The following is a 25,979-nucleotide window of genomic DNA, read 5'->3' on the forward strand; positions in this document are numbered from 1 at the left end:
AGTGGGCCCGGAGAGCCCCACCCAGGGGCACGGTGTGCCAAGCACCTGAGAGGCCACTGAACCTCCTCCCCGGGGTGGTGGCTCAGCCAACCAGAAAGAGCTGCAACAGCAGCCCAGGTGGAGCCCCTGACGAAGACACCAGAGTTTCTCACCCTGTCCAGCTTCCCAGCCCCAACCCTGGCCAGTGTGAGCTTCTGAGTCTTTGGGTCTGAGCAATGGATCTTTGGGGAACTTTAACTCTTCCCATGAGTGCCCCCGCAGCAGGGATGGCCCCACACCACCCCAGACCCTGGGAGGCCTGTGCTGTTCCTAGCTCCGTGTGGGGCCTGGAATAGATCCCTTCTCTTCATTGCTAGGAAGGCTGGGCAAAAGGAATGGTTTCGAGACCTTTTTCATTTTGGTTGCACATCTAAAGAACTGCCAGTCTGGGGAGGTCCTGCCTCCTCTGGGGCACTTAAGATGGGGGGGGGAGGGGGATTACCCAGGTCTAATGGCAAAGACTGGGCGTGCTTCTATTGTGAACGGGGAAGGCCTGTGAGCCCAGGGCACTGCCCAAACAAATGCTGTTTCCACCTGGGGGACACTGCAGCCAGGGACATCAGCGCATCCAAGTCAGTTCCCGAGTGTGAAGGAGCCCCACACGGAGAGTTTTGATTGGAAGGAGTGGTACACAGGAAAGTCTTGGTTCATTTCTCCCACGCATGAGCAGAGTATGGGACAATCACAGGCCTGCCTTCCATAGGTCTGTCACCACCCCCAGTGCTGGCTCCATTTTACAAGTGGGGTTGCTCCAAGGAAGATGGGATTCAGGGAGAGAACTCTTCTGAGCCTAGTGACTACATTACCTGACAGAGACATCTCTCTCAGGAATAAGGGTCAGGGGAGGGAAAGAGGGCACAAACCCAGGTATTTGCATTGCAAATATACGGACCCATTCTAGAACAGACAACAGAGAAAGCCCAGATCTCTCATGTTGAACATGGGAACAGAGAGCTCCGTGCAGTGTGGTCATGCAGCGTGGCTCACCAGGACAAGGTGGCCCTCCTCCCGGCCCCAGGGCTTCTCCAATACCAGTAACCACATCTACAGCTGCCCCAGGGCCTTTGCATATGCTGTTTTTGAAGGCTGGGTCCCTTTCTTAGGTATTCTCAATATCTGACCCATTCTGTTTCACCTTCCCCCACAGCTCTTGAAATCATTTCACCAATGTGTGTGCAGGTACTAAAGAACCCTCTGCCTCCCCTGTTATAAGCATCAGGGACCTGGGTCTACTGTTTCCTGCTTGTGTCATTCCCCTGTACGGTTCTGCTGAGAGCCCAGCAGATATTTGCTGAATGTTAGAATGTCCAGCCCACCAGCCCTCACAAATCAAGGACCAAAGTGGTCTCTGGTGGTAACAGTTACGCAGCGGCAGTCCCTGCTGCTGCCCACGCGGGATGAAAGGCGGAGTTGACTCCTGCATGACTCTTCGCTGTCTAACCTTGGCTGAGTCACTTCCCTGGTCCTCTCCATGATAGTGGATGTCAGTGCGGCCTCTCACAGTGCCCAGTTCCTGGGGATTCCCCACATGCACACCCGCTTTTCCTTCCTGCAGAGATTCTCTGAGGCTGATGGTTCTCTGCTATCCACTCACCTAGATGGGACCCCTGCCCTTCAGCCTGGCTTTTGGCTCAGGGCAATGGCCCCTCCATTGCGACAGGGGGCGCTACTCACCGTGCCAGAATTCACGTATTTCTTTTTCTTCATTTTCTTTTTCGGATTTATCACCTGTAGGGAAAAGTAACCACTGTTTGAAAGCAGTCGGGACAGTTTCGGGGCTCCCAGCAGACCTGGGTGTGGCTTGGGCATCAGCCCAACAGGGTACGGGTGTGACCGCAGCTTGGGAAGGGCTTTGCCAGGCTTTGTGAGATGCTGGCACCTGGGCATCCTCATTAACCCTGAGTCCCAGTACCAACACACTGAGACAGTTTCTTTAGCTTTGTCTCCCAATACCCTTAAACCTGCCCAGAGCGACCAGGTGTTGCAAGACAACTAACTCTGCCCACGCCTGCTTGTGCTGGCTGGGCCGCTCTTTTACCCCCTACACATTTACAGTCCTGCCTTCTCCATTCTCCTTGGGGCTCCCACTCAGGGGTGCCCTGAGCCTATGAGCCTGGCTCTGGGCCACCCTGACCCACAGTAGGAAGCTTCCAAACCAAACCTGCTCGTCCCATGACAAGGCTCCGCACAGTAGGCTCTGTAAAGACTCAGGATGTCTCTATTCCCCACTAGTGAAAACAGTGGGTGACACCCTTCACCCCTGACATCTAGTAAAGTCTGTAGGTGGTTGTCACCACTCAGTCGGGGAGAGAGTGGGAGGTCAAGACGCTGCCTCAGAGCAGTGACCCAGCTGTAGTTGTGGTTACTGGTGTTGGAGAAGCCCTGGGGCTGGGAGGAGGGCCACCTTGTCCTGGTGAGCCATGCTGCACGGAGCTCTCTGTTCACAGGCTCAACACGAGAGATCTGGGCTTTCTCTGGTGTGCAATCAACAGAGCCAGGCTGTTCTCAAATTCTTATCCCCTCTCCCACATGGCATATCCCACGTGCTTCTCTTGGGGATCTTTCCTATGTCTTTTTATTTGTTGTTTTTTTCAAGACGGCATTCCCTACATAGCTCTGGCTGTCCTGGAACTTGCTCTGTAGACCAGGCTGGCCTTGAACTCAGAGATTCACCACCTGCCTCTGCCTCTCAAGTGCTAGTATTAAAGGCGTGCACCACCAGCTTCCTGTCTTCCCTTTCCTATATCTTTAACTGCAGTTTCTTCGGTCTAACAAGGATTGATACCCACTTCAGAGACGAATGGAACCAGGACACAGAGATGCCAGGCGATTTGCTTAAGTCACACAGTCATCTGGGTAGACACAGGAAGAGAAACCTGTCTCCAGGCCAGCGGTGCATACGTACAGAGCTGTCACCGTGATGGATGAGTGACAAGTTCAAATGGGAGGGCTGGCATCATGCTCAGGTGGGGACTGAGGCTGGGTCTGAGATGCTGAACATCCTAGAAGTGCCTCTCTAGCCATGGGGCAGCCTTCTCTAATACCACCTGGCTGCCAGGCAGAAGGGCAGAGTTGCAAACTCAACATTAATGTTTACCCAGCTGAGCTTATTCGGGGTTTGAACAACTGGAACAAAATGTCCCTCCGACCTCTGCTTCACGGTTCCCTGCAGCAGAGTGGAGTGAGCAGAACACGGTTTAGGGGTGTAGATTTCTGTTTTTGTTTTTTTTTGTTTTTGTTTTTTTTTTGTTGTTGTTGTTTTGTTTTGAGACAGGGTTTCTCTGTATAGCCCTGGCTGTCCTGGAATTCACTTTGTAGACCAGGCTGGCCTCGAACTCAGAAATCCGCCTGCCTCTGCCTCCCGAGTGCTGGGATTAAAGGCGTGTGCCACCACACCCGGCTGGGTGTAGATTTCTTTATAGTACCTCTTAGACTCATTTTGTTTTGCTTTCTATTGTTGAGACAGGGTCTCACCGTGTAGTCTAGGCTGGCCTTAAGGTCACAGTTCCCTGCTTCTGCTTTCTGAGTGGTGGGGACCACAGATACACACAACTGTGCCTGACACATTTCTTTGAAGCCTTTGGCATTATCTTTAAATTAACGTGTAGTCAGTCACACTTCCGCTCTCTGAACCTAGTCTCTCTCTCTCTTTTTTTTTTTTTTTTTTTTATGTAAAGCAACCGTTGGCATCAGATCTGAGCGAAGTGGACAGTGAGTTAGCACCCTGTCTGCTCTAAGCTCTCCTGGGATTTCCCAGAACCTCCCTCATCCTAGCCTCTCGAGCTACAAGTGACTGTCAGGCTTCACACAGGGCCACAGCACCCCCTAGAGACGCTACAAGGAACTGGCCCACTCCACTAGGCGGCTACCTTTCCCCATGTCTGAAATCTGGTTTCCTGTGCACCAGGCTGCTGGGAATGCAGAATGAACTGGCCCACCTCTGAGGGTCTCATGGTCATGGAAAGGCCCCAGGCACAACCTCGGGAAGAAGGGTGTGCCGGTAGAGACTTGCAAAGGTGATGACTTCCTTGAGGGGACATTTGAGAAAGCTTCTGGGGACCATATTGTCTCAGAAGAGTCCTTGGGGAGGCAGCTGTGGAGAGGAGGCCATATGGAGGGCAGCAGCTTCAGTGCTCGGGGTCCAGACAGGCATATGAGCCGTGCCTCTCTTCACAGAAGGAGCACACTCCCCTCTGTAGGCCCGTGGGGCTCTGGTGTGGTGACAATGGGGTCAGGTTAATACTCAGTGGCTTAAGTGGAGATCTGCCTTAACATTGGAGAGTGGGGGTGTGGGGTGAAGTTCATTTCAAGGCAACACGGAGCCACACCCAGAGCATTCTGGTCACTGTGGAGGTTAGAAGAGACTAGAATCCTATTGCCAAGCCCCACACCCTGCAGAGGATGGTGGGAGCTCAGGAGTGGGGGGTACTGTTGGTGATCACCCTGAGGGGTTGGAGACTGGAGGCTTGTCTGGGGCTGTCAGAAGGACAGTAGGACTTGAAGAGGCCCAGCGGCTGAGTGATTCTTTAGCAGAGGCTGGGTCCCAGGAGCAGCTGCTTTAGAAGTGTGTCCTGCCAGGGTGGCTTCAGGGTTGGAGGTGGGGTGTTGACTGGGGAGGACCTCTTTCACACTCCTGGGGGGCTTCCTGGGCCCACTTGGTCTCCTGGTGACACCCCTTGGGTCCAAAGCTGTCCCCCCGAGGGGGGGCACCAGAAACAGAAGTGGTTTTCCCCTGGCTCAGTAGTATTGTTATTTCCCATGAGGCAGCTCGTATCTTGTTGATTGCAAAGAGGCAGATAATGGCTGTCTGAGGAAACGGAAGGAAACTGGCCGCCCCATCTGTGCAGCTTCCGATTTCCATTTCACCCAAGACTTCACAGCCACTGGAAGCCAAACCCCAAGAGAGATAACTGCTCCACCCACTTCCCAAAGAAAGGTACAGTCTGCCTTGCCTGGGCTAGGGGACTCCTTCCCCAAAACCACTATGGAGGTCGGAAAGATAGTTCAGTGGTTAAGAGCACTGGCTACTCCTTCAAAGGACCACAAGCTTTGTCTGAAGACGTGGGGCCACTCTGGAGTTGGGACCTCAGGTCTTGGCTTTTAGACTTCTTTCCCTTTCTTCCTGGTGCTCTTCCTGTGTTGTGTGTGAGTGTGTGTTGGAGGTGTGTGTGTAGGGCCGGGTAGTGGTGTTGTGTGTGTGTGTGTGTGGGGGGGTGCGGCTATTAAATTACTTTTATCAAAATTTATTTATTTTTATGTATGTGAGTACACTGTAGCTATACAGAGCTGTACAGATGGTTGTGAGCCTTCATGTGGTTGTTGGGAATTGAATTTTAGGACCTCTGCTCGCTCCAGTCAACCCCTCTTGCTCCAGGCAGGCCTGCTGGTTCAGTTCCTGCTTTCTCTGGCCCAAAGATTTATTTATTATTACACATTATTATACACCAGAAGTGGGCGTCAGATCTCATTACGGATGGTTGTGAGCCACCCTGTGTGCTGGGATTTGAACTCAGGACCTTCAGAAGAGCAGTCAGTGCTCTTATCCGCTGAGCCACCTCGCCAGTCCGCACCCAGGACTTTCTTAAGGACCCATCAGAAGTGTTCTACAGGGCTGGTGAGATGGCTCAGTGGGTAAGAGCACCCGACTGCTCTTCCGAAGGTCCAGAGTTCAAATCCCAGCAACCACATGGTGGCTCACAACCATCTGTAATGAGATCTGACTCCCTCTTCTGGAGTGTCTGAAGACAGCTACAGTGTACTTAATAAATCTTTAAAAAAAAAAAAGAAGTGTTCTACAAGGGGTGGTGTAGCTCAAGAACTCGGAAGTCAGATGACTTAGCTTTGCGTGTTTGTGTGGGGGTGTGGTGTATGGTTGTGTGTGTGTTGGGGGGGTGTGGTGTATGAGGTGTGTGGGGAGATCTGTGAAATGGAAACATGAAACCCACCTTGTGAGACAACCCGGAAATCCCTGGCCCCAACCCCTCTCAGAGCTCCCGGGTCCTTGCCGACCCAGCACCCCCATGAGGAGAGACCCCCACCCCTGGAGCATCTTACCTCATAGATGTTGAACTGACTCTGGCCACGTGCCAGCTCCCGGTAGCTGGTGGTGAACTCCCCAATGAAGTCATGGCTGCGAGAGAAGATGCTGCTGAGGCTGGAGGCCCAGGGTACCGATGTCGATGTTGGCCCACTACAGCCTCTCCCAGGCCTGCCCCGCCCCCATTCTGCCAGGGCCTCCACCCCAAGTCACAGAGGGAGCCATGGACCAAGAAAGCCAGGCTATTTGACAGAAGTCGGAGTCCCAGAGGAAGGAGCCGCAGGTCTGCTTGGATTCTCATTTAAATGAGCAAGAGAAGGCATCTGGGGACAATCTCTGCAGACTTTGGATGACAGTCAAGCACTACTGTCAGGTGGGATTACTGCATTGAGTTCCATGGCAGAAATGTGCTTATTTTTTTAGACATTTCTAATGAAATATTTAGGGGTAAGTGCCACAATGGAATCTCCTTTAAATTGCATTAGTAAAATATAGATAAGGTGATACAGTAAAATTTAACAATTGTCAAATTCAAGTGACTGCATTAAAAGGTATTCATTAATCCAGTCACTGAGACAGTTTCCCCAAACAGGGCCTCACTATGTAGCCCTGGCTGTCCTGAAACGTTCTAATGTAGACCAGGCTGGCCTAGAACTTGCCAATGCCTCCTGAGTACTGGGATTAAAGGTGCATCCACTGTACCCAGCTCAATAACATTTTTTCAAATTGTTTTTATTTTAGTTTTATTAATATTTTGGGCTTTCGGAGACACTGTCTTGTGCATCCCAGCTTAGTCGTGAACTTGTGTCGGCAAGGGTGGCCTTGAACTCCTGAACCTTCTGCCTCTGCTTCCAGAGTGCTGGGATGATAGACGTGACCACCACATGCCTTTCTCATTAACTTTTTCATTCTGAGATAGCTCCCCATTGTGTTGCCCAGGTTGGCCTCAAACTCCAATCCTCCTGCCTCAGACTCCCAAAGAGTCTCATATATATAGGCACATGAAACTACAGTTGGATCTTTTCCAACCTTCCTTTGGTGTTGAAATGGAACCCCGGGACTTGAACACATTATACCAGGGCTCTGCCTCCAAGCCACATACCCAGGTCTCCCAGTAACACTTCCTAAACAGGCAAGGAGAGCCAGTGGCAGGGGTCTTTTTCCAGACTGTGTTTATATTAAACACAGCAAGAACTTGCATAAACAGCACTCCCAACAGCCCCGAGTCCTTGCTAGAACACAGTGCTTAGCACTGTAGCTCTAGCTGGGACATCTAGCTAGCTGTCCAGGTGTCCCTGGGGCCATGCCCTGTTGTGAGCCCACAGTAGCTTTTGTTTATTTTGATTTTTTTAAAGCCATACAAAGTAATGGATTTCATTGTGAAACTTTCATATGTATAAACACTTTGGTTTGGGTGGAGGGGGATTATTGGTGTGTGTGTGTGTGTGTGTGTGTGTCTATGGAGGTCACAAGACAACTTTACGGAGTACGTTCTCTCTGCCCACCTTCTCTGTGGGTTCCCAGAGTTCAACTCAGGTTGCCTGGCTTGTGCTGAACGCACCTTCGCCCGCTGAGCCATTGCCAACGCTGGGAGCTTATCTATTGTCAGTACAGGACAGAACCTGGGATCTCCCAAATGGTAGGCGGGAGCTCTAACCACTGAGCTACACTTGCAACCCCACACTGTGTCGACTGAGTTCTTCTGGGGATGGTAACTTATTCATTGGACCCTGTGGCACCTGGCGGGTGTCCCAAGGTGCCAGAGAAGAGAAAACTCCCAGGTGAAAGAGGTTTGTAAGGAACTGCTAGGAGAGGAGGAGGCAGAGTGGGTTAGAGGCATGGTGGAGCTGACCTGGATGGAAGGGCTGGGGATGGTGGCGGTAAAGATTAACAGAGGCAGGGTGGGCACTGGGGAACCTTCCATGGCTTGGGCTTGGCTCAGCTATACTGGCACAGAGCCTTTTATAATAAGAGCGCCACCCCCATCCACATCAGGCCCCGGGGATGCCAACTGTGACCACCCTTAAGCCAGGATATGTCTGGATTTGCTTCAGCCGGCAAGTGGGAGGGAGACAGGAAAGGATCTGCATTGGTGCTTAGAGAGATATGCTACTGTTCTGCCTAGAAACTGACAGCCACATTTGCTCCTCGTGGGGTACTGAGACCTGCCTCCCATAGTTCCCAAGCAGAAGTCACCCTCGGGCAGGCCTGACCTAGCCCTCCTCAGGCCATGCCTTGTCTTTGCTGAGCCTCAGAACTCCTCGCTGCAGCTGTCCCTACAGACCTAGGTCTATTCTCTGTGTTTATGGTGAGCCTCTGCTGGACTGTGGGTGTCTCTTCCTCTACAGTCTGGTCTTCCTACTGGGCTTTGCCCAAGGCTTCCCACAGAGAATGGAGGTGTCTGTAATGCTCAGTGTCCTATAATGGGTACTTCAGAGCATTCCCAGCTCTGTAGTTGAGGAGAGTGTGGGCACTGGCTGGCTACTGGCAGCTATGTTGGGGAGAGGAGGGCTCTCAGCATACTGTCCTGCAGGGCCTCCATGGATCTAAGCTACTACAACAGCAGACCAACCGGCATGGGACCCAGCCCCTCATTCCCAGATGGGCCTGCCTAGCTTCCCGTGGTTGCCTACATCCACCCACCTCTCTCTCACCCTCCTGCCCTTACCTGCCGTCACGATCCCAGTCATATACCTCCACCTTGATGGTCCTGGAAAACAAACAGCAAAGAATTCTGGTAGGATGGACCCGAGGACAGGCCTCCTGTCCCGGGACCAGGAAGGATGCCATGCAAACATTTCAAGCCTGTGTGCAAAGAAATTCCATCTTAAGACCTTTTAAGGTCTTAGGGGCAGAGGCCACCCCAGAGCCATGGCAGGACATGTTGAGATTTCAAGGATTTGGCTGAAGCAGCCCCGGGCCTCTGTTCATCCTGCCATCTTAGCTTCCCTAGATGGAGTGGAAGCCTCAGCAGGAAGCCACACATTTACCTGTGGCAGGACCATGACAGGCAGATCTCACAATAAAGCAGGGGTGCTTCTATGGGAAAGCACAAGACTGGCAGGAAGGACCCTGAGTCTGGGTGTGACTGGTGAAACGCCAGCCCCAGCCCTGCAGGTTAAGAAAGCATCCCTGGACCCTGACTTGGGGTGGCCTGCTGAGCTTTTCCATCCCCAAGACTGGCCTCTGAGAAAGGGTGGGATTTTCTTCACATTCTAACCCAGGCTGCTTTAATTAGTTTGTTTTGACTCCTAAGCATGGGGCTGGGCTTCGAGAGCCCATCTTATTTTTAGCCTTGTATCCATGGCAACAGGCTAGAGGACCAGAAGCGGGAGGAGGGAGGTGGAGGGTTGCCGGTTAACCCTTGGTGCTGTCTGCTGTCCTCTGGGATGCCCAGGGATGGGGAAGCTGCCAGGCAGCACCAGGAGTCTAGGAAGGTGGAAGAGGCCCAGGAAGTGTGGGTTTCTGGTCTTGAGGTCCACATGGGATGCAGAAAGCAGTCTGAACTGGCTTCTCTTCTGTTAGCATCTATTTATCCCACCATGGTGTGGTCCATCTCGGCTCTGCCAGGAGTTGGCTTGGGAGTTGTGTGGCTCCCAGAAGGGGGCGCTGTCTCCTTTCAGATGAGTATCTCCAGGTGTGTGTGTGTGTGTGTGTGTGTGTGTGTGTGTGTGTACAGAATGGAGCAGAAGAAAGTTCCAGAATAGAACCCTGGGATGCCCAGAAGGTTGTGCATGCATGGGCTAGCTTTCTGTAAATGGAACAATATGAAGCAGATACAGAAGCGTGCTTTAAAGGCATCCTTGGTGTTCTTATTTTATAAAGGCAAACCCTGTGGTTCCTTGAGCCAGACTATTAAAATGAAAGAAGAAATATCATGTGCCTACATTTCTTTCTTCCTTTCTTTTATTTTTTTATTTTTCGAGACAGGGTTTCTCTGTATAGCCCTGCCTGGCTGTCCTGGAATTCACTCTGTAGTCCAGTGCTGGGATTAAAGGCATGTGCTACCAATGCCCAGTTGTACTTCAGTTTCTGAAGGTACTGGAAAGAGACCAGGTGTGACATTGGTGGCTTTGGCTTGGACACTGGATCTGAGCCCCGTGGCCTAGAGATGGTACATCACGTCTCTGAACCACAAGCCCTGACTGTAGGATGGGATTAGTATGGCCTTTCGGATAGCTCATGGTGTGTGTGTGTGTGTGTGTGTGTGTGTGCTCATGGTGTGTGTGTATGTGTGTGTGTGTGCGCTCATGGTGTGTGTGTATGTGTGTGTGCGCTCATGGTGTGTGTGTGTGTGTGTGTGTGTGCGCTCATGGTGTGTGTGTATGTGTGTGTGTGCGCGCGCTTGTGTTGGAATACCTAGAAAATGTCTCTTGATTTCCACATTATCTAACCATGAATGAATGCCTTTTTACACAAACTTTACTTAAAGTCGGGCTGTGGTGTCACAGCACTAAGGGGCAGAGGCAGGCAGGTCTCTGAGTTCAAGGCCAGCCTGATCTACATACAAGTCCAGTTCCTGGCCAGCCAAAGCTACATAGTAAGGCCCCATTCCAAAAACAAACAAATGAGAAATCCCGCAGCTGGTGGAGATCTCCTAACACTCTCGTGAAACGGACCACCCTGGCAACAGGAACCCTTGCTACCCAGAGCACAGACGGAGGTACTGAGTGTGTGCCTGGCGAGACACCTGTGGATAAAGACACCGAGGCCAAGCCTGCCAACCTGAGTGTGACCCCCGGGATCCGCATGGGTGGATGGAGAGAACTGACTCCTAAACCCTGGCCTCCGGCCTCCACAGGTGTGCCATAGAGAAGGCACACTTTCCTCCTCCACCAATAGCTAAACACAACTAATAAAAAAACAACAACTAGATCTCGGATTGGAGAGATGGCTCGGCGGTTAAGAGCACTGACTGCTCTTCCAGAGGTCCTGAGTTCAATTCCCAGCAACCACATGGTGGCTCACAACCATCAGTAATAGGGCAACTGACTCTTCTGGTGTGTCTGAAGACAGCTGCAGTATATATATATATATATATATATATATATATATATATAATTTTTTAAATTAAATCTCAAAGTTGAAGGGCCTGACTTCTTTCTTTTTTAAAAAAAATATATGTATGTATGTATATGAGTACATAGTAGCTGTCTTCAGACATACCAGAAGAGGGTATCAGATCCCATGTGGTTGCTGGGATTTGAACTCAGGACCTCTGGAAGAGCAGTCAGTGCTCTTAACCGCTGAGCCATCTCGCCAGCCCCAGGCCTGACATTTCCTTGTCTGGGATTTTGGTTGTGAACGCATCTGAAGACTCCTCCAGGAGCCCCAGCAAACTGCAGAGCCACCACTGCCCTCTTCAGTCTCAAGCTTAGGATTCACACCCTGGCTGATTCAGAACCAGCAGGTGCAGGGGGCAGCGTGGATGAAGCGGTGGGTAGAAGCTCCCCAGGGGACAAGAACTGGCAGCTGAGGCTGGCTGGGAGATCCCCTTTGTGTCCTGTTAGGTCTCCCCTAGGCAGCCTAGGGAGAAGCTGCTGAGCTCAGAGGCTGTGCCTCCAGCCTGGGCCTGGGTTGGGAAGAAAGAGAAAGAACGGCTCCCAGATTCATGGGAAGGCCTGGTGAGAAGCCCGTTGTCACCGTCCACAAATCTGTTGCAAGCCCAAGTCATAGCAGATGGGATTTGGGATCCACAGGCCTAAGCTCTGTCCCTTTACCCAGGTCATTGCCAGACTGGCAGTGACTACAAGAGCTAAGAGCTAAGAGAATGTTCTAGGTGAAGGAGACAGGTGGCCCGTAAAGCCAATGTCCCATATATCACAGCAAGGCTAAGAACTCTGAGTCTCAGGAAAGGGGGTGAGGGCAGGGAAGGGAATCACTCTACGGACAGTAGCCCAGGGCGGTGCCCCAGATCCTGCAGGCAGTGGCTGTGTAGCTCTGATGGCTGTTCCTCTGTAAACTGGGATGGTTATGTCCTCTGTGAGGGTGCTGTCCCCAGCCACCCTGTAGGCACTGACATGGCTCTGCCTGGCACACTCAGCCTTCTCTTCATCCTCAGACAATCCTACTGTCTGTCAAAATGTCCTCCACGGGTCAGAGATGGTTTTGCTCTCTGTTGTCATCAGCTCGGCTCCTAGGTCAGTGCCTGGCAGATATTAGGTATTCAAGCTTTCCAGCTAGCTGGCAGGGATCACCTAACACCTCTGTGAATGGGCTACGCTGGTAACAGTTCCCAGGTCTCACAAAACACAGCCAAACATCCTGAAGACAAGGCCAGGAGTCAGTGTCCCAGACCCCTGGCACTCAGGGCTGGAATCTCACAGCCATATTAGAGAGAGACTAACCGGTGAAGGTGCAGGTGAGGCCTCCAGGTCCCCTCCCAGGGTACTGACCATGGTGTATACTCCGTGGTCACCTCTGGACCATGGTGGTACTAATGACCGCTCAGGACAGGAGAGGGACTATTTCCCTGATGTTCACAAAAGCCCTAGGGCTGATGGGCCCTCAAGGCTATCCCTCCCCTAAAGGACTGCTAAGGTGGCCCTTGCCACTAAGGCGGCCCTTGCTGTGACCCTCGAAGCAGCACAGAGTAAGCCTGGTCATTTGGTCTCTATGTCTCTGCCACCATTCAGGGTCCAGCGGCCCTGCGAAGCACTCAGATCCTGCAGGCAGTAGAACACTGTACTGATGGGACACTCCAAGCTCAGGGGAGCACTCTCCACCCTAGCTCCCACTCTTAAGACCTGTGACTCGGCAGACCTGGCTTAATCAGGGAGAATCCTCAACTCCCAGGATTCCAAAGAGAATAGGGCAGGGTCTGGCAATGCCGGGGAAAGTGCTTCTTGCCCCCACAGTCACTCCAGGGCTAAATGGGGTCCGACCCCACCACCACCCCCTCTGACTTTAGCTCTGCTCAGCTGGGCCACTCAGGTTTGGCTTTCTCTGGGAATGGAGACACACGGGAAAGTGGCAAGAGACAAGGAGACCCCAGACCAGGGATGAGCCTCAGAGGTGGCATCTGTAGAAAGAAAAGCTGACACAGACTATGACCCCTCCATTTTTCTCATCTGTGAAATGGGCACATCATGACTCTCCATTTTTCCTCATCTGTAAAATGCTTCTTCACTCGTGAGAGCACTTCCTAAGGCTATTTTTCACCATATGAGTCTGTGTTTCAGCCAGTGGGGACCAGTGTGACTCACATCCTAAGTATCCCATAATTTTAACAGCATGAAGCATCTTCAGCCCGGCAACCTAGGGCACTGCTCTCTCTCAGTAGAGATAGCCAGCCTTCCAGTGTATTGTCCCTGCTTCGCTCCCTGGCAGTGGCCCTTCCTCAGGCCTCTCCTGTCTCCCACTTCACCTTCTCTTCCTCCTAGCTCTGGGTTTGTGGCCTCCCTGACATGGCCTCTGTTCCCTCCCTTTGAGCTGTGCCTGGCTCACAGCCACTTTTCTTCCTAACATTAGAATGATAGTGTTTGCTCGTCTCGAAACATAAACACAGCGTTCCTAACTTAGGGTGGTTCTTTCCAGGCAGGCTGTGGGTAGCCTATAGGCTGTGATAAAAGGGAACACCACACACTGAGCCTATTCAGTAAGGATCTAGCTGGGGGCTGGAGAGATGGTTCAGTGGTTAAGAGCACTGACTGCTCTTCCAGAGGTCCTGAGTTCAATTCCCTGCAACCACAGGGTGGCTCACAACCATCTGTCATGGGATCCGATGCCCTCTTCTAGTGTGTCTGAAGAGAGCGACTGTGTACTCACAGACATTAAATAAATAAATAGGAAGAGGAAGAGCGAGAGGGAGAGGAAGAAGAAGAATCTAGCTGGATCCCACTGTCCCCCAGTCCCACCTCCCCACCCCCACTCCCATTCTTTACCTCTCTCTGTGGTACTGAGTGCCAAATGAGACCACTGCCCACTCATGTCTCCCCCAGCCATCACAGAGGCTCATTATGTGCCCATTTCACCGATGAGAAAAATGGAGGGTCATGATGTGCCCATTTCACAGATGAGAAAGTAGAAGTTCATAGTCTGTGTCAGCTTTTCCTTCTACAGATGCCACCTCTGAGGCTCATCCCTGGTCTGGGGTCTCTTTGTCTCTTGCCACTTTCCCATGTGTCTCCATTTCCAAAGAAAGCCCAAGGTCTTTTGGACCTTCCCTCTTGCTGTCTCCTCTCCTCTCAGAACCATTTGAGACTAATCTCAAAAGGACCTTGAAATGCTTTAAAGCTCTGGAGTGCCCTCATCTCAGGTCCCCAGAGCCCTCAGCTTTGAACAAAGCTTCTCTGAGCTCCCCCACCCTACCCCCAGATTCACCTCACAGCCCTGTCACACTGTGTCATGGCCATCGGGAAAGATTTTAGAGCCAGCTTGGGTCGGACTCCTGTGTCTAACTCTACCGTGGCTGGTAGCATGATGCAGGATGGCCCCCAGTCGTCTCTGGGCCTCAGCCTCTCAGCTATGAGGTACAGCCACACAGGAAGCTCCTCCTAGTCCTTCATAGGTCTAATGTGACAGGAGGTGTCTCTGAGACCCTTATCTGTGATGCGGCCTGTCCTCCTCCCCATTGGCTTGGGGACAGTCTGAGCAGTAGGCTTGAGCCTAAGAATTCAATGGGTCTCCGAAGCTCCCAGCTCAGTGACTTCCCAGGAAGGTATAGGCTCTTTACTGAGTCTGCCAGAGGGCCTACAGGAGAGGGACCGTGGCCTCTGATGCTGTGCCTCCTCAGTGAACTCTGGGGGGCAACACTAGGCCTGGGCGAGAGTCAGCCAGACACATTGGCCCCCGGATTAATTCTGATGCCAATCATGTCACAGACAATTTGTGCCCAGCCACGGAGGAGAGCCAGCCAGCCACCTCGGAGGGAGATGAGGCCGAGTTGAGTTCAGGCCTGTCTGCACTTCCCTCCTCCAGGGGACTAGCCTCAGTCACATTGTCCCTCTCTCTGGCTGTCTCTGATACAGCTGGGTTCTCAGGAGCTGGGAGCCCCGCTCACTCTCCCATCCCTCCCACCCAAGCTCTCCACCCAATACCCACACCCCCAGCTGTCCCCAGCCTCCTTAAGAATCTAATGCTGTCCTGTCCCCTCCCCGACTCCAGGGGCCCTGAGACTCAGCGAGGTGTGGGGGATCTGGGGGGGTTGTTTGTTTGGCCACAACATTCACTTTGGTCCCCAGCTCATTCTGCACAATTGCTTAGCCATCTACAAAACTTGTGTCTGTCTGAGCTTCCATGGTCAGACCAGAAGGTCCCAAAAGACAGAGACAGCCACCTACCCTTGAATACCACATAGTCAGGGACTCAGCACTGGACACAAAGCACTGGATACCTGAGCAGAGACTGCATGTTTCTGTCCCAGTCAACAGAGGGCCACTTTGTATCTTAGACCAGCAGCCTGTAAGTATCCTTGGAGGGAAACAGGTACCAGGACGCCACCCACCTGCTCACCACCCCTATCTATACCCCCTTGGAAACCCTGTGCAGAGTCCCAGTGTAGCCTCAAGGAGTCTGTTCAGATGCCCCAGGGCTTCTGTGGGAGCAGCCAGCAAACCTCCACCCCCCTTCTTCAGCCAGTGGTTGGGTGACTTCGGGCAGACCAATCCTGTCTTGCAGCACCCATCCAGCCCACCTTCCTGCTCTCTCTAGCACCTTCTGCACTGGGTAATGACATGTTTCTCTGTGTGATTACTGGATTAATGTCTGCCTCCCCCACGGATACTTAAGCTCCGTGAAGCTGGGTGGAAGGTGAGGTGGGCACATTTGTTCCCAGCCGACTTCCAAGCTAGATGGCAGGGGCTCCGCAAAGGAGCTGAGGAGAGGCTGACTCTGGACGGGTATCACGGGACAGACAGCCTCCCACTGGGCTGGCCTCTCGGGAGCAGCCCTGGGAGATCAGTGGGTGTTTCTGTGCTCATTTTGCAGGGAAGGACAGTCGAGAGACAGACAGGCCAGAGCTTGCCCAAGCTGACAGCTCCCTTAGTTAGTCAAGGGTGAACTCCGGCACTGACATGGGGAGATGAGGAAGAGAAGAGAGCTTGCATATAATATGTGACAACACTTCATAGATATTGTCATCGTCCCTATCCCTCATCCCTCACTTTTGCCCACCAGGTAGGCAGGAAGCCTCCTTGGGGTCTTGACTCCAGCATCCACTGTCTGAGAGTGAGGTTGCTGGAGATAGACCCCTCCTGCCTCTATTCCCCCAATCCCTTGCCTGCTGCCATCTGCCCTACCCAGGGCAGTAAAGAGCTCCAGACTCCAGTGATGGGGACACCCAGGCTCTGTCCCTTGTAGAGCATGCAGGTGTGTGTGTGTGTGTGTGTGTGTGTGTGTACAAAGGAAAACAGAACACATAGAGAGGCAGGAGGTTCCAATCCCCACTGACATGGAAGTCTGATAACAGCCTGGGAGACCCCATTTGCCTGGATTGAAAAGGAAGTAGGGAGCACTCCCTAGCTCACCTGTCATAGTCTCCGTTGCACAGAGCCCTCACAGGGATGGAGAAGGTTTGCCACACCGGGTTGAGGGTGTTCTTCATGACCTCCGTCTTGTGACAGATGGTGAACCTGGCCAACAGGAGTGGAGGAAAAGCATCAGGCCCGAAGCTCAGATGGCCAATGTGGCAGCCTTCTGACTTCAGACAGGGAGGAACCCACCCCAATGGCCACAGCCAGGCTAGAGCAGGATGACACAGCAGAGGAGTTCCAGGACTAGGCAGGGCCCTGACTAGAACAGCAGCATACCCCATGGGGAATGTCAGAGACCTGAGTTCCAGCCACTGTCCTGGGGCTGGCCTGTGTGACTGCCACCAAGCCCGTTCTCTCTGGATAGTGCCTTCCCTGGGAACCCGGGAACTGAACCTCAGGGCTAGATGGGTGGGTGCGTGCAGGTGGGTGCCTGCTCTTCCCTCCCTGAACACAGTCTCTATTCCCTGGCTCCCTAACCGATCTTCTCTACCTTCAGGCCAGCCATCCCCTCCAAGAGCTTCTGCAACTGCTATGTCTCAGAAGGACAAACCCTGGCTCTGACACCCCTTGTCCCTCTCCTTCCCGGCTTTCCCTTCACGTCTCATTTGTCACCTCTTGACACGGTCTGTGTCTCTCCTTATTAGTCCCGTTACGATCTGTCAATAGAGTTTAAGGTCTGCAGGAGCAGGAAGTGTTCCCATTGTTGATGATGGTATAGCCTAGAACAGTGGCTGGCCCTTTTGCTTGTCTTGTCTTGGGTTAGGTGCTAGGGTCTCACGAAGCTTAGAATGGACTTCAGCTTCTGCTCTTCCTGCCTCCTCCTCTCTCCTGCTGGATCTAAGTACTGTCTCCATGCCCTGCTATCAACCATCAAAAAAAAAAGAAAAAAAATGGCCGGGGCATGGACCTGGTGACACACTCTGATCTCAGTGCTTAGGAAACAGGGGCAGAGAGATCTCTGTGAGTTCAAGGCCAGCCTGGTCTACAAATCAAGTCTAGGACAGCCCAGGCTACACAGAGAAACCTTGTCTCCAACAAAAACAACAACAAAACTAATAAAATAAAAAGGAGCTGCCAGGCATGGTGGCTCACACCTTTGGTCCCAGCACTGGAAGGCAGAGGCAGGCAGGTCACTCGCTATGAGTTTCCAGGCCAGCGAGGGCTACACCGGGTGTCATCCTCTCAAAAAATAAAATAAAAATAAATAAATGAGAGACAGGCAGGAACTGTGTATCCTGAGTGAGAGGTCCCATACCTATCACACTGGTCTTTCAATGCAGTAGAGGCAAAACCCTCTCTTTGGGGTATCTGAGACCCCTTGAGCCCCTCCGGTTGGAATCTGAGAACCTGCCTTGCTAGCTGTGTAGAATGGGCTGTCTCCACTGTTCCCAGTATGGTGTGCTGGCCACCCCTCTAGCCATGCTTGGCCTGTCTCAGGAGCAGCCTACCTCCAGGATGGGCAAACCTCTCTTAGGACCCGCTCCGGTGACATTCCAGCTTGGAAAGGTCACCAGGAAGCGCCAGGGCCCCACCCGCGCCCACACAGCCTGTGCCTTTCTTCTTTGGTAATTTTCAAGTCAAAATGTCATTCTTGTCAGCAGGGCTGAGTGTCTCTTCCCTGCTCCTTCCCACCCACCCACTGGAGTATGAGATCCACGTGGGAGACCTTGTAGCTTGCCCTGGAGCTGGAGGAGGGGCTGAGGCAGAAGGTCCCCCCAGCCCCCACGCCTGGGGCTGGGGCAGGTGGCTGAGAGGGGTGGGGGGAGTGGAGGGGGCAGGGTAGCCACTCCCTCAAAGGGTGGATTTACCCAGTCTCCTCAGCCCGCCCACATAGATCTCTGTCCTTCTTCCCTCTCAGGTCTCCTAACCCCCAGTCCAGTGTTTCTTTTTAGACCCTGGGTGGTCCTGCTTCTGCCCTAGGTGCTAGCTGCAAAGGGTTTCCTTTAAACACTCTGCAGTCCCTACCACTGTCAGACCCACAGGCTTCTCAGAGCCCCTGCTGCACTTGCCTGGTGCCAGGCTCCCCCTAGGCCAAGTGGTCCCTGCAGATGTTCATTTTTACGCACAGTTGGAGCATGGGTGTGGGAGAGTGTCACCCATCTGCCAGACAGATGTGAGTCCCCAGTTCCAGAGCCAGATGTACACCCCCAACACCCCGGGCAATCCTCTCCCTGAGGTTCCCTTTGATGGTAAAATGATATTAAAAGCATGGCTAGGAACAAACAAACAAAAACAAAAAAGAAAAGAAAAAAGTCGGTTGGTGGTGCCCGCCTTTAATCCCAGCACTCAGGAGAGGCTGTGAGTTCAAGGTCAGCCTGGTCTACAGAGTGAGTTCCAGGATACCCAGGGCTACACAAAGCAAGCCGGTCTCAAAAAACCAAGACAACAACAACACAGAATGGCTAGAGCCTAAGAAATGGCTCAGTGGGGAAAGGTGCCATCTAGTGACCCGAGTTAATCCCTAGGGCCCAGATGGCGAAAGGAGAGGGCCTACTCTCAAAAGTTATCTTCTGACGTAAGCATGCATGCACATACACTCACACACACACATGCTCACATACACACACACAAGCTCACATACACACACACACAAGCTCACATACACATACACATGCTCACATACACACACACACAAGCTCACATACACACACACACAAGGTCACATACACACACACAAGCTCACATACTCACACACACACACAAGCTCACATACACACATACATGCTCACATACTCACATACACATGCGCACATGCACTTGCACATGTATGCTCACTCACACACAGGCACAGATACTCATGCTCACACATGCACATGCACACACACCAACACTCACATACTCACACCCTCATATACTCACTCTCATACACATACACTTGCTCATACACTCACACACTCACGTACATATGCATGCACGGGCACACACACACTCTTCCTATACTCACACGCATGCGTGCTTGTGTGTATGTGTGTGCGTGCGTGTGTGTGCACACACACGCACACACACACACATGCATGCACGCACACTCATACACTCACACACTGCTCCTACACTCCCACACACGCGACTGTCCCCTCGTTCCCTGGATAGTCATCTTCCCTTAGCTCAGTAGCTGTCTCGAGTGGGGAAGTGCACTGGCCACCGATAAACTCAGTCAGTTTCTCCAGTACTCAGTCATGCCCACGGAGTGACAGTCACCCCCAAATGAGTCCCAAGGCCACAGCCTTTAGAGCAGTTCCTTTGGCGTCCCCAGCACTCTGAGCTCCATAGCACTGGTTCCCATGGGTCTTCATGAAGCCCCTCTGTCCCCTCCTTGCCCCACTCCCACACACAGTTCAGCTCAGGCCCCTCCCACCTGCTCCTGTCAGTCAGTCATGAGCCCCAGATCCTTCCCACACAGTCCACTGCACACATCCCTCCCCGTGCCGCTCTCCTGCCCCCAACCCTCCTCCTGCCCACTGCCAGGGCCCTAAGGACTAGCTAGGGCTCAACCTCTCTGCAAGGGACAGTGCACAGACAGAGAGCCTTTCTTCTTTCTCCCCACTAAAGCCCACTTAGAGTGCTCAGGAATTATTTAAAGCATCCTGCAGGGAGTCCTCTGAGAGACAAAGCAGCCCTTTGTCATGCAGATGATCACACCTCAATTCTGTTCTGTAATTCGGGTTTAAAAATCAGTTCTCTCTTCGCACTGAAATACACCTCCTGCCTGCTGCTGCTCTGCCCCCAACACACACACACACACACACACACACACCACACTGACTGGCCCTTCAGCACATGGGGGCCCGTGTGCCCTGAGCTCTGCACAAGGTTGGCTCTTGGGCCCTGTTAAGGCTCCTCACTCCGGAGACCCCTAAGGACCCATTACTTCCTTGTCGAGTTTCTCCAATTAACCCTTCTGACCTCATCACTTCCGTCCTCCATAGAATCCCAGAACCGGGCTACTTAAAGAGACCACGGAGACTACCTCCTCCAACGGCTTCATTTCATAGATGAGAAAATAGGCCCAGAGATGGGGAGTAGCTTGTCCTGGGTCAGACACCTGGTTAGTGGGGGGACTTTGGTTCTCAGGTCTTCAATCCTTGTGTTGCTGACCCACATTGGTCACTGTGCTGTGTGCGTGTCCCTTAACGGGGAGAGAGATTAAAGCCTTTCCGCTCTGTAGTTCTGAATATATGCATGGTAGAATGTGGGACCATGGGAAAAAGTCATAGCACTGCCTGGTCCAATGTGCAGTTGGGGAACCTTTGAGGGTGCTCTGAATTTGAGGGGTGGGGTGGGGGTGGCTGGGTTGTGCAGAATGAAGCTTTTCTGCCTTAGCCCTGTTTTATACTCCCTAGGGCATACACAGGGTCTGCCATTGTTGAGAGCCTCCAGGTGGCGATGCCAGGTCTCCACATTGGCTTTATCAGGGCATCAGTTCCACAGCAAGGCTCTCAGGGGGTGGCCACGGCCTCCCAGCCCTGCCTGATGTACAGGTGCCCAGGGGTGCTCGGGGAGACTCACGTTCCGTCTTCATTGCTCCTGTAGAACACCAAGAAAGGGTCAGATTTCCCGAAGAAATCTTTCTTATCCAGCTTGTTGGCACAGAACTGCATTGTGGCCACATCCTGGAAAGGAGGGAAGCACGGGGTGGTGAGGCAGGAGGATTCCAGGGACCAGCAAGGGCAGATAGGGTAGCATTGTTAAGTACACCTGGTACAAGCCTCCTACAAGGGTTACCTGTGGGACATAGGAGCAACTTCACCAGCAGTCAGCAATGCATACACAGGTCTACAGGACCTGCCTGAAGAAGCAGATGGATCTGAAGCTGCCCTGGGTTCAAATCCTACCTCTACCACTTTGGAGCTGTGTGACTCCAAGGAGAGCAGGTAACCTCTCAGAGCCTGTGGGGTTCATGGGTGACAGTGGGGAGCACAGGTGGTCAAGTGTGTGAGGTGTTCAGAGTGTAATCCCTTCTGGTGCTCACCATGGTGATGGGGCAACTAATGGCCATTCTGGGCATGGCCTGCTGACCCCGAAGCCTGGTACTGACCAAGACGCCCCATGCTCTCATGGTCCTGCATGGTTCTTAGAGGACACCTGAGGTTCCGTGTTCCCTTCCACTAACTACAGTGTGTCTACCCAACGCTTTGAGGAGGATGGGACAGGGATCAAAATCAGGGGCCAGAGGCTCTGAGTGGAGGATGGAAGGGGTATGGGGGAGGGGCTTGGGGACAAGGGGAGGCTTACCAAGCTCAAGAAGCAGAGCTAATTTTGATCCCCAGTCAGCTCCCTGCCCCACTGCCCTGACATCTGCAAAGAGGCAGTCAGTCAGACTCTCTGAGGGGGATCTTGCCCAGCCGACTCTCTCTCAGGTTCCGACCCTCAGGCTCTGCCCCTCAGACCCCGTCCCCTTTGCCTCCATCCTTCTCAGGCTCAGACCCCGCCACTACCCCTCAGGACACCAGCCACCTCCACACCCTTCTTGGCTGTGCCCTCTAAGCACTCCACCCCTTCAGGCTCCTGCTCCCCCCCCCCCCACTGTAGAGGACCCAGGCAGGGCGTAGCCAATCAACGTAAGTCTTTTCACCTAGCCCTGTGTAGCCTCCGCAGTGAAAACCTCTGGGCTGCCTGAAGACCCTCGGGTTCAGCCTGCTCTTCAGGGACCTTCCCTTTTCATTTCCTCTCTTCTGGAATGACCGGTGGAGATCAAATGATGGCGGAGAGGCGGACACAGCCGCTACAAGGCTATGCCATGCACGCCAGCTAGGAGTACAGATACTGTCTGAGACAGCTCCATTCCTCCCCAGCTGTGTGACCTAGGGCAGCTCACTCCCCGCCTCTGTGCTCAGTGTCCCCATCTCTAAAACAGGGGCAATGGCAGTATCTGCCTCATAAGATTGAGAGGATAAAGTGTGCTCCGGGGAACACAAGGTTCAGATCGGCATACGTGGAGCACAGGAGATGCTGTGTGTGGTCTACCATTTCTCTCCATTCCCTCACCTCCCCCACCTTGTGCGTCTTCCCACTCGGCCATGGGATGTCAGCACAAACAGAGCTATCCGTTCCACCACTCAACAGTGAACAGCCACTTTGCCTTTGTCGGTTTTTTCCTAAGCAAGAAAGCTGGGGATGGAAAGTGGCAAACCTAAGATGGCATAAGATGGTATAAGCTGGCAGCTAGAGATGAGGGAAACAGATATTCAAACACCCCGGAGTCTAGCCTCACCTGCACCCTGGTTGCCTGCTGACCAACAGCAAACTGCCTCTCACCAGACTTACTTCCCTGCTTTTTGTATGGTAGACTGACTTCAGCAGGCTGTGGTGGCACAAGCTTGTGATGCTAACACTTTGGAGGCTGAGACAGGAAGATGATGAAGGCTGGGCTAGCCTTGGCTACACAAGATTATCTGGTGTCTGTGGTATCTGGGCCTGTACACCGGGAAGGAAGAGCCTGCTGCACACAGCCACTGGTACAGGAGGGCCCTCATCCTCACCCACTCGAGGGGAGGAGACTAGGAACCTTGTGGGATCCAGGATGCTACTGGAGCTTCCAAAAAGCCCCAGAGTTTCTGGCCCAGAACAAGGGCACCGGGGACTAACCAAGCACTCCCTAGACGTCGGGTGCCACCTGGACCCTTCACCTTTCCAACCTCCACTTGAAAAACTCCTGTTTTCTCACTTTCCAGAGGAGGAGAAAGAGGAGGAGAAAAAGAAGGAGGAGGAGGAGGAGAAGGAAGAAGAAGAGGAGGAGGAGGAAGGGGAGGAGGAGGAAGAGGAGGAGGAGGAGGAGGGGAGGAGAGGAAGTTAACCCATCTGTCCCATGCTGCACAGGGTACAGCCTAAACTGACTTCAGGGCTTGCTTTAATTGACCCACCCAGAAAACTTCTCAAAGGCACCAGGATACCGGTGACAAAATAAGGAAATTCCAGGGACGCTGTCCGGCCTAAGCAATGGAGCCTGGGTAACTGCAAAGCTGGCATTGATGTCTTCCCACAGTGGCTTCAGGGGACCAGAGTCAGCCCAGGGAAGCCATGGGGACAGCTCCTTTGAGACCAGGGAGATCAGAGGCTCAGTCCTGGCTCTATAGGGCCTCGTGGCATTCTCACCTAAGAGAGCACAGAAACCTCTCATGCAATAAACTCAGGCTGACCTTAAACCAAGCACACATGGGAAATAGCCCAACAGCAGAGCCAGGCAGCAAAGGCTTTTAGTACCTTTTGATGAAACTTTAGTGGGTCTAGCCAGAGCAGGTAGGGGGCAGAAAGTTTAAGTCCAAAGTAAATACAATGGGAGTATGTCTTGGGGTGCGTGGTGCTCGGGGTTCGCGGTGCTTGCCCAGCAGGCATACGGTCCTGGGTTTATTCCCGGTATACCGTTTACAGAGTGTCACCTACTTTAGTATATGAAACTGTCATATGTCTATGAAAGTGATGATATAACAAAGCAGAATGTAATGTGCCCACTGACTTGACTTTTTTTAAGGGGTGCGCGTGTGTGTATATGTATGTATGTGTGTGTGCACGTGCATGTGCGTGTGCATGTGTGTGTATGCATATGTGTGAATGTGCGCATACATATGTGTGTGAGCATGTGTGCATGTGTGTGCATATTGTATACTGTGTGTGGCATATGTGTATGTGTGTCTGTGTGTGTACACATGTGTGTGAATGTGGGCATGTCATGGAAGGCAGAGGGCAACACATGTATGTGTGCCTGTGTGTGTGTGCATGTGCATGGGTGTGTGCATGTGTGTGTGTGCATGTGTGTGTACCTATGTATGTGTGCACATGCATGGATGTGTGTGTGTATGTGTGTGTGTGCATGGTTGTTTGCATATGTGTGTGAGTGTGTGTGTACATGAGTGAGTGTGTGTGTGTGTGAGAGAGAATCTGGGCATGCTGTAGAAGGCAGAGGGCAACCAAGGTTTTAGATGCTTCCCACTCACAGAGACAAGGTCTCTGTTCTTCACTGCCCTGCAGGTCAGGCTGGTCGGCCCCTAAGCTTCTGGTGACTGGCCTATCAGCAGCCCGTCTTGCTGTAGGAACCTGAGGACTACAGTTGCTCAGCCTGAGTGTCCAGCTCAGTGCTTCTCAAGCCTCCAAGTGCTGCAGCCCCCTAACACAGTTCCTCATGTTGCGGTGACCCCCAACCAGAAAATTATAGTTGTTCCTACTTTATAACTGTAATTTTGCCATAATGTAAATATCTGATAGGCGACAGGTGTGTGTGTCAGGACTCACAGGTTGAGAACCACAGATCCAATTCTTTTTTTGGGGTGGGGTGGGGAGGATGGTTCAAGACAGTGTATAGCCCTGGCTGTCCTGGAACTCACTCTGTAGATCAGGCTGGCCTTGAACTTAGAAATCCGCCTGCCTCTGCCTCCCAAGTGCTGGGATTAAAGGCATGTGCCACCACTGCCCGGCCTCTGCTTTCTTTAATCCTGTCAACAGTTCTATGCAGGTAGGCACTGTTCTCCTGCCTATTTTACACAGGAGGGGATGGGGAAGGGGCAACTCAGCACTCAGGAGGTAGAGGCTGGCAGATCTCTGTGAGTTCAAAGCCAGCCTAGTTTATTACATAGTGACAGCTCACAGTTCCAGACCAGGCCAGCCAGGCATTCATAGTGAGACCTTGTGACACACTCTGGATTGCACACACACACACACACACACACACACACACACACACACACACACAGGCCCGTTGAGGCTGAGCCCCTGCCACTAAGCCTAAGTTTGAACCCAGGGACCCACGTGGTGGGAGCAAATCCTGCAAGCCATCCTCAGACCTTCACGTTTGCCAGAGCATACTCATACCTATACACACACACACACACACACACAACACAAGGAAATAAAGTGTAGTAAGTAAAGAAAAGACCGAGAGGGGGCTGGAGAGATGGCTCAGAGGTTAAGAGAACTGGCTGCTCTTCCAGAGGTCCTGAGTTCAATTCCCAGCAACCACATGGTGGCTCACAGCCATCTGTAGTGGGATCTGATGCCCTCTTCTGGTATGTCTGAAGACAGTGACAGTGTACTCATATGCATAAAATAAATAAATAATTCTTAAAAAAGAAAGAGAGACAGAAGGAAGGAAAGAGAGACAGACAGAGAGAGAGAGAGAGAGAGAGAGAGAGAGAGAGAGAGAAGAAACCAAAAAGTGGAGGAACAGAGAAGGTAACACTCTTGCTGGACACCACATAGCTACAAATTTACGCCAGAGTGGTACATTACGGCTTCAGGAAAGAGTAACTGAAATTCTAAATAATGACCCCTGCTTCCCCAAGGTAAGCTTAATTATGTTCTGTAGCCTCCAATGGAGGAGGCAGAGAAGTGTGAAATCCATTTAGAAGGGCCTCTATGCAAACTAGCTAAAATGGAAAAAAAAAAAAAACAGGCTTTGAACTCCAGCTAGGTGGGAAGCTTGGCCAGGGAGTGACAGCCCA

At 52.4% G+C, this 25,979-nt stretch overlaps 1 protein-coding gene across 3 annotated transcripts in view; it reads right to left on the reverse strand.

The window, feature by feature from the left end:
• Window positions 1-25,979, reverse strand: part of Cpne5 (copine 5) — an 81,745-nt gene that overhangs the window by 10,922 nt on the left and 44,844 nt on the right. For 2 of the 3 annotated variants that reach the window (XM_021149048.1, XM_029470852.1), the window contains 5 exons: window positions 21,055-21,158; window positions 16,543-16,647; window positions 8,745-8,786; window positions 6,094-6,169; window positions 1,714-1,767 (listed from right to left, as the gene is read on the reverse strand). In XM_021149048.1, the coding sequence (XP_021004707.1) occupies window positions 1,714-1,767; window positions 6,094-6,169; window positions 8,745-8,786; window positions 16,543-16,647; window positions 21,055-21,158 (381 nt within the window). Of the gene's footprint in view, window positions 1-1,713; window positions 1,768-6,093; window positions 6,170-8,744; window positions 8,787-9,066; window positions 9,168-16,542; window positions 16,648-21,054; window positions 21,159-25,979 lie in introns of those variants that run through there. The other variant, XM_029470853.1, reaches the window with a different exon arrangement.

This window comes from Mus caroli, chromosome 17 (assembly GCF_900094665.2).
Source record: "Mus caroli chromosome 17, CAROLI_EIJ_v1.1, whole genome shotgun sequence".
Lineage (NCBI taxonomy): Eukaryota > Metazoa > Chordata > Mammalia > Rodentia > Muridae > Mus > Mus caroli.